The sequence below is a fragment of the Ziziphus jujuba genome, chromosome 8 (assembly GCF_031755915.1).
Source record: "Ziziphus jujuba cultivar Dongzao chromosome 8, ASM3175591v1".
In the NCBI taxonomy this organism is placed as follows: domain Eukaryota; kingdom Viridiplantae; phylum Streptophyta; class Magnoliopsida; order Rosales; family Rhamnaceae; genus Ziziphus; species Ziziphus jujuba.
The window spans coordinates 23,841,554-23,850,323 of record NC_083386.1 but is presented as its reverse complement, the minus strand read 5'-3'; the positions used below and the strand labels follow the sequence as shown (position 1 = coordinate 23,850,323).

Genomic DNA, 8,770 nt, shown 5'->3' with positions numbered 1-8,770 from the left:
CTTCACTTTTCAAATTAAAATTTTAAAATGAAAAATTAATGTGTAATTAAATAGTGCCAATTATCATTATCATCGATGATAAATAGCAATTTGTTCTGGTAAACTAATGAAAGGAAGAAATTCTCAAAAAGTGACAGCTGAAGATCTACATAAGTTTATTATTCGTTTCTTGCCTAATAAATTGTAGGTTAATACTAAAATATATTATCTAATATCTCAACAATTATATATATATATATATATATATATATATTAAAATCATTTAAATTTAACTTTTATTTGTTATATTTATTAACATGAAAGAGCTATATTATTATCAAAAGGATTTAAATAACACAAAATGAAATATTACATTAATCAATAAAATAATTATTCATAAATGTAATTTTTTTATTTTTTTATTTTTAAGAGTTTTTCTAGCTTTAAGGAAGGCATTATTAAAAAAAATCATAATAATTATAATGAAAATATAAGTACAGAATATTTATCAAAAATAGAAAAGTAAGTACGGAATGTTTTAAGATAAAAAGTACAAAAATAAGTTCACTTTTTTCAGAAAAAAATATATAGATATATTGTAAGTTTGTTGGATTGAATCATATGTGAAATAATTTATTTTTGGTAATTAAAAATCACCTATGATTGCGACTCATCAACCTCTCATTGATTGCCAACATAGAAAAAAACACTAGGAAAGCTAAGTTTGTCCGTATGGTAAATGGGCGATTTAAGAGCCAGTCTCTGTATTAAATGGGGTAAAGTTTAAAAAAATAAAACAAAAAGCCTATCCAACTCTGTATTTGCCTCTTAGTATTGAGCCTATCTTCTTTAATTAATCTCCTCGAAATTATAAACTCTATCCAAGAAAACCAAAAAAAAAAAAAAAAAAAAAAAAGATACATAAAAACAGCATCCACACGATTCCTTCTTTGGATTTTTTTTACTCTGAGATTGAGAGAGATAGAGCAGATAGAAATCAACCCCAGAATACCAAAAAAATATGATGTTTGGTTGTGGGAAAAGCATGGGAGGTGGAGGTGGAGGTGGAGGAAACTTGTTAAGGTCAGTAGGTCGAGCAGTGACAAGGGTTAATGTTGCAGGTGGGGCTCTTCAAGAACCACTATCTTCATCTTCCTCTAATGGTGGAACTGCTACTACCCCTACCACTACTAGAAAGACCCATAAACCCACTTCTTCAAATAACCTTTCTTTATCTTCGTCTTCTTCTTCTTCTTCTTCTTCATCAACACCTTTTGCTTCTTATAATATACCTATTAATCCCACTTCTGGTTTAGCTACTTGTTCTTCCTTGTCCCATTGTGATGATGAGTTTGATTGGGTTTCGGTGGATGGTGTTGAAGATTTTGGAGAACAAGGGGTAGTTGTTGATGATATTGTTCTTGGGTCTGTTCCTTCCCAAGATGAAGTTCAAAACGTTGTCTCTGCTCTTCAACGGTGAGATTTATTTACTTTTTTTTTTTTTTTTCGTTTATTAATTATTAATTGCTTTTGTTGTTCATGGGTTATGTTTAATTATGTGGAAATGTAAGGGTGTCGGTGATTGTTATTTCCTTGATGTTGTAAGATTCTCATGAACATGAGAAACACAACCCCATTTGTTTCAATGAAAAGGTCCATAAGCAATTTTGTTTTAGATTAATTTTTAGAATTCGTGGTCCATAATATGTATTTATTTCTTAGAACTATATTTTTGCAGCGATTATTTTTACTATTATTCATGTTAGATGGTACTTGGTAGTGAGAGTGGTGGTATTGGTGAGGATGTTGAAGGCTAAAGAATAGGTCAACTGTCTGAAAACGCCCCTAAACAAGAAGTGAAATTCTTCCAAACTGGTCTAGTTTTTACGCATACATGATGATGGTGATGGCCAAGTAAATACTTAAACATATAATACTAATATGAAAAAATCATTGTCAGAGCTAATTCCTAAGGTTTCGTGGTAATCCCGAACAGCTAAATTGACAATTTATTCAAAGGAAGGTTCCTGTCACTTTACCTGGAAACAAAATAATTTTCAAAGGACAGCACAGCTTTTTTTCGTTTTTTCGTTTCCTTTTTTTTTTTTTTTTGTTGGGTAGCTTCTGGTGTTGGTGAGTGAATTCTTACAGATGTTTAATTTTATTTACTGTATTGATTTGATTCTAAGAGAAGAGAAGCTCAGTACCTGCAATTTAGAACTTTGCAGTCCAAAGTATAACAAGAAGTTTGAAAGTTGTCTTTTTAGCCTTTAAAGAATAAACTTTTATAGAAATGAAACTCTCATATTTCCATTCCAATGGCTTACTACTGAATTTGGCACAAGAGGTTGTATAGAAACTTGCATTTTTAACAAGCAATTGAATGCAGAAGTACCGTACAAGTTCTGAAAGGATGTGCTAAGAAAAGTATGCTGAAAATTGGACTTTTAAGGACTTTTTCCAAGAGTGTGTAATGTGTGTGTATTATGTCTTATTTTCTGAGTCACTTTCTCGCTGCTGTTGAATAACTCTTAGTTATATCCTTCTACGAAGTTTCCCCTTATTTATTAGTTATTTGAGTACGTTCAAGGGGTATAAATTGTCTGAAGTAAGAGTTCCTATGTTTTTTTATAGATTTTATTAACAGTTGATATATGCATTTTGGTAAACGAAATTGATGAGTATAGAATTATTGTAAGTGTAATTAGTTGTACTAGCAATTTGTTGACACTTGTCATTTATTCGCTGTGCAAACAGAGTTTCTAATTCTGTTTTGGATCGGTTTTGTATTTATACAGGGTTATCAACCTTGCTCCTTATCCCCAGCTTGTAAGGGATAAATTTGCTTCTAAATCGGGCAATGATGTGGGAGATCAAGTTGTGAGTCCTACTGGTTTGGGGCACCAAGTTTCTCCGGTTGGGTCGGAGTTGGATTGGAGGGAGCCACCTCTTCATCTTTGTAATTCAAAAATGATGCAGCCTCATGGATATCGCAATGTTTATGATGCTTTCCATTTGTTGCAGACTGAGCCATTAATACAGGTGTTTTATTCTTTTTGAGTTTCATATCATTGCTCCAGATAGATAGAAAGAAAAAGCAACTAACTTTTAGAAATTGTCTCAAAATCGTAGGTTGTTATGGAAGAAATTGGATATTGTTTGAGATCTTGAAACTTTTGCTTTCAAGATGAGAAAATATTGTTTGAACTAGAATTTTAACGAATTTGAGGAAGCAGAAATATGTCCTTCTAAATAAAAAAAAATGGATCCTTTTGTGTTTTATATGAAAGAATCTACTTATATATTTTATAAGCCAATTTCATTTGTAGAGGATGGTTGTTTCATTATCATCGGATAAATCTGTTTGGGATGCGGTTCAGAATAATGAGGTGGTGAGAGAGCTCAGGGAGTCATTCTATGCAGGTTAGTATGAAATTTAGTTATCATGGTAAGTTAATCTTTTGGTGAATACCTTATTTACTTTCAGCCAATGACTTAATTTGGTGTTTGTATTGATCCACAGTTTTTATTTGGACCTTTGAACTCAAGGGAAAAACAATCTTCATCTGTCATCCCCATAACCACCCTCATTTTACTGACTCAATTTTTATGCAGATCAGGAGAGTAGTTCCAAGAATCCAGATGAGACTCCTGAGGACTCCAACAAGGTGAAAAATATTATAAAATGGATTTTTGACAGCACCAGAGCAAAATTCATGGAGGTAATCGAAAAAATTACCAGTATCCTCAGTGACCTATTTCAACATCCGGAGGACGAAAATACAGCAGGAACCACCAATCTCTTCAATGAGAAGCTGAAAACATCATTCATGCTTTCCATTATGGTTCTACTGATTGTGGTGGTTGGTCGAGCTCAAAAGGCTTGAATATTAATTTGACGACGTGACCCATTATGCGTTGTAACTCACTTCAAAGTTTCCCTCCAGGAGGCACTGTTAGTTCAAGACTTAAAAGTTATGAATATTATGAACCTTTTACCTTTTTTATGGTGATTAAGTTATGAATGTTATGAACCGTTTAGGGAATAGATGATGAACATTTTTAGTTGGCATTGTTATCTGCAATATGGAGATGTAGTAGACAAGTTTTCCTTTAATTTGGAGATGTAAAAAGAGACTAATTGTTGTTGTTGTTGTTTTTTTTTTTTTTTTTTTTTTCCTCGGTGAAGTGATACTTTGATATTTAATGTTTCCTTGGTCATGTTTTTCCCTGTAATGAGGAATTTAAATCGTCATTGTCATATCTTTGTGTGTTTCTTTCTCGTGTGTATATATATATATATAATATTCAAAAACAAGCTGCAAATTGTGTTTTTTTTGGCAACTGACATGCTCATATGAACTTGGACATTTCACACTGTATATTATCAAACTTCGTAAGATGGTCACTGTAAAATGCAATACTATTTTCCTTCCAAGAATTAGAAGGAAAGAATATCAAATTCTCTTTCATTTTCTAGTAAAATAATGTTGAGAAAATCTACATCCACAGGTCGACAACCCAATTGAGCCTATGACTGTTCCAATTGTTGCTGAGACAGCACCGTCAGCAATTCTACTTACAAATTTACTCAGAATATCTCACATTTATGTGCATTTTACCAGTTCTAAGATGTACACATTTCTAGCACAAGGCTTCAGTAACTCCATATCGCTGGTAGTTTTGTCATTGCGTTTAGCCCAAGTCAATTACGGAATTCAGGACGGAGCACACATCAGGTGAAACAACAACAAGTTTGTTGAGCTCTCCTAGAACATTGCATTCTTTTTTGGCAGTGTTGATCGCGACAACATTTTGTGAAACTTGAAAATCAGAGCCAGGTGAAACCTGCATATGTACCATAGACACCCAAAAGGAACCAAAAAAAAAAAAAAAACAGAAGAAGAAGAAGTAGTTAATTTTGACATTGTAGGTACAAACTATAGAAGCCAAAGTAAATCCATAAAAGCTTCATGGTGTGAATACATGCAAAGTATGAGAGGATGGTGACCAGAGGTTGTGAGAAAGCGCTTTAAGAGTGGTTTGGATTTGCCACAGCTGACAATAACTTGACCATTACGAACAAGCGACCTATTTCTCTTCTATTACAACATATGAGCAGCAGTCACACATACTACAAATTTCTTGCAGCAACCCAAGGAATTTTTAGCTCAAGTGGATATGCATGATGAAACCAGTCAGCTGCTATATATTTTTTCATGCATTAATATTGGTGGGCAGTCAGATGGACTGCATTACATGCATGGAGTAGGTGGAAATAAACTGTCACTGATGGCTTCGAATGGAATATTGATACAGTATTCTAAAACTGAAAGTACTGACTTCAAATAACATTTCATCGGAATTAAAGTGAGCAATTTTATAATAATTGTTGCATTTTATGGAAGGCTGTTCTCTGGTGATGGCGGTAAAACACAAGAGAGAAAGTTTGGACATTTGATGATTAGTTCTCTTAAGATGAAAATGCATAATTAGTAGCAGAAGCAGATGAAAATAAAGATAATTCCTAAGCACTGAAAATAATGCCTTCCGAGAATATATTTGTATGCAAAAAATGGAGATGAAAAGAAATGGAAGAATGTATTATGCAGCATACATCTGATACAAGTTTGCAGAATATGATGGGAAAATGTTCACATTAGCTATGACTTACATCAAAGAGGGTATCCCCTAGCTTTAATTTAACTGCTCCACTCTTGTAAACCAGCATTTTGCCCATACACCCCCCGTGCAACTCTTCCAACTTACTGCCTTTACTTGAAGCGCCTACGCTCCCTGATGATGTCGAGCTTCCAACTTTCTCTTTCCCCTTGCTACTAGCGGATTGCTTAACCATTGGCAAGGTAGCTGGCAGCTGGAAGAAAAACATCTTTCTTTCTCCATTTTCCTCCTGTAACCAATCATCAGTTAAACCTTAAAATTATGCCATCACATGTATCAGGCAAATGCTTCAATATTACTATTATTGATCTAATTACGCACCATCAGCCCAAGTTCAGAAGCAGGATGGATAGCAGTCTCATCATACTCTTTGTTTCTAGCAGCCTCCCCAAATTCTGCCTCATTAAGAAGTTCTAAAAGCAAACCAAGTAAACAGCACAAAATCAGAGTTTAATTGAAATAATGATGGGCATAACTAGCACCGCACATGATGATCAACATGTATTTTGATCTCACAGAATAAGTAGAGTAGCACACTAGTGAGGTCCTTCTTAGTTCTTATTGACCTTGAACCCCATGGCCGAATTAGAATATAAATAAGCTTAACAAAAGCAAATATCATGTTGACATCATGGGGATCTTGAGGGACCACTATTATCTTCTTTCATAGAAACCAGCATTTTGTGACTGGATGATTCTTTCTAGATGCATCTAAAAGTACCTGGGTCTCCAGAGTAAGGCGGCCTCAGTGGAAGAGTAATAGGATAGTATGAGTGGTTGTAATCCTGTAAAAGCATTAAAAAAAAAAAAAAATAATGTTGAAGTGTGCTCATGATATATCCATATATACAAGAGAGCGTGTGTGTGGAGAGAGAGAGAGAGAGAGAGAGAGAGAGATTTGAGTTTTTCTGACCCAAGGCTCTTTGTATTCTTTCTTGACAGTTTGGGTTGATAGATCTCTCACTTCTTCTAAAGCTGCACCAGTTCCAGCTTTGTCCAGAGGCAAAGGTGAGATAATTTTCTCACTATCAGAAGATTCAGAAACTTTCGGCTCTACATCACTGCTTTTATAACTGTTTCTAGCCTTGTCAACTCCAAAAGTTCTAATGGAAGACGAGTGTGTAGCGCCAGGACCAAATGCAACTTGCACCGAAGCTGCAGGTTGAACGGGAAACATGACTGTGAAGCTAGATACATGATAATCTAATGATGATTATGCTATAAGTGTTCCTTAAAATGAATAATTCAGATAGGCAAGAGTTACTCTGTCTGACTGCTTTAGCTTAGAAGCTTGTTTTCTTATTCCAATAAAATAAATACTATTCACTAACAACTAGAAAAATATCAAACGCCAAATCCCATACATAATTTAGTAATTTGCCAGGAAAAATAACTCTGCAATAGATTGATTAAATAATATGCAACAAAATCTAACTAGAAAAGTTACATTTCTTTTCAGCTCTACTCCCTCGCCTAGTAAGATTTTCCTGCAGATGCCAAAACAATTTATCAATGCCCCCCCCCAAAAAAAAAAAAAAAAAAAAAAAGGAAAAAGAAAAAGAAAATTTCTGCTTCCAAACATGCTTGGCAGACGAATTAAACAACCATATACCATAAGATAGAGTCAAATCCACATACATGTTTCACAAACTAACCCCAAATAAGATTCATTTGCATTATGATGCTTCACTTCTTTGTTAAATTTTTTTTTTTTTTTTTCACTTGATGCATGTTGTCTCCTTGAACTGTTTAAAACAATATAAAACCTTATTATTATTATTATTTATTGATTTGTAAACAAAAGTACTACAAATTTTATTTTCTTTTTCCTTGTTTCATCTCATGTCACATTATCTGCCACTTTCTTTCGGAAGAATATTGTCTAATATGTTAAGATGTTTAGAATATACCACTTTAAAGGGCCCCCAAAAAAAAAAAAAAAAACGTTCTTTTAATAGTCTTTATTTTCTTATTTTAAATAATAAAAAAGGCAAAAAAATATGTAAAAAAAGTGGACCCATCATATTAAAAGTTTTAAAACATATCCAAACGCGCCCTAAACAAATAATAGTTATAAAAATGTAACCTGAAAATGGCGAGTCAACAACATCTTTTGACTTAAGAAAAGAAAACACAACACAATACAACACAATTTACATCTAACATTATACTATTTCCAGCTCAAATAAAAATTCTTCTTTTTTCTTTAAAAAAAAATAATAACAATAAGAAAAAACAAAAAAAAATCATGGTTCCGACGCTTTCTGAAGCATAAAAATAAGAAGGAAATGGTAAAGAGGGATTACATTGAATTGACGTAGTAAAGACTTGGCCTCTTTGGCTTCGTCTACATCTTCATCACCAGCTTCTCTGTATTTATTTACAAAAACACCCAAAAATAAATTTAAAAAAAAAAATGAAACAATTTCCTACTCCAATTTTCGAGATTAAAGGTTAAAAAAAAAAGAAGAAAAAAGATTAAAAAAAGGGAATTTGAGAGAAGTACTTTTTGGGCGGAGGTGGGCGGGGCTTTCTGCGAGGCGGTGGTTTCGGGGCGAACCTAAGCTGGAGACGAACAAACAAGAACAAAAAAGAATATGAGAAATTTTTGCAAAAGAATTTCAAGAAATGAGATCTGAGTTCGGAATTTCAAAGAAGGTTGATTAAATTTTACCTTCTTGCGAGTCGTAGAGGATGACCCGTCTTGTTCCATTGGCCGGACTTTTACAAGGCGACGAAGATGACGGAAAATGACAAAATTTCGAGAAAAATGAAAAGCAGTGGAGTTTCGAACCTCCGACCTCAAGCAGAAAATTATATCTGATGAACCACCAGACTTATACTATACACGTGTTAGGGTTTGAAAATTTATTTACTTAATTTATTGTTGCGGGAATATGTATTCATTGACTGCACCTTCTTTTTAAAAAAACAAAAAAAAAAAAATATTATGGTTAACTAATGTTAATTGCATTGCGTTTTGACACATTAAACTTTTTTAAAGTTTTTCTATTTTGCCTTCAGCTTTTTAATTTAGCAATTCAGATATTTAGTTTTTCAATTTCTCAATTTCTCACAGTTTGGATTTTTTTTACTTTTGATTAATTGT

The 8,770-nt window shown here is 33.3% G+C and overlaps 2 protein-coding genes across 2 annotated transcripts; one reads left to right on the top strand and one right to left on the bottom strand.

Annotated features, from left to right (window-relative positions):
* Positions 1-872: 872 nt before the first annotated feature.
* LOC107414362 (uncharacterized) lies at positions 873-4,130 on the top strand. The gene is made up of 4 exons (XM_016022478.4): positions 873-1,455; positions 2,778-3,021; positions 3,309-3,402; positions 3,595-4,130. Exons 1-4 carry the CDS (start codon positions 1,001-1,003, stop codon positions 3,864-3,866), a joined length of 1,065 nt encoding a protein of 354 aa, XP_015877964.3. The 5' UTR covers positions 873-1,000; the 3' UTR covers positions 3,867-4,130.
* A 260-nt stretch (positions 4,131-4,390) lies between these two features.
* On the bottom strand, positions 4,391-8,501 carry LOC107414218 (uncharacterized). Its single transcript, XM_016022324.4, has 9 exons — positions 8,336-8,501; positions 8,168-8,226; positions 7,968-8,031; positions 7,109-7,148; positions 6,575-6,816; positions 6,383-6,446; positions 5,983-6,074; positions 5,654-5,890; positions 4,391-4,827 (listed from the first exon to the last, which is right to left on the bottom strand). Exons 1-9 carry the CDS (start codon positions 8,372-8,374, stop codon positions 4,675-4,677), a joined length of 990 nt encoding a protein of 329 aa, XP_015877810.3. The 5' UTR covers positions 8,375-8,501; the 3' UTR covers positions 4,391-4,674.
* Positions 8,502-8,770: the final 269 nt, after the last annotated feature.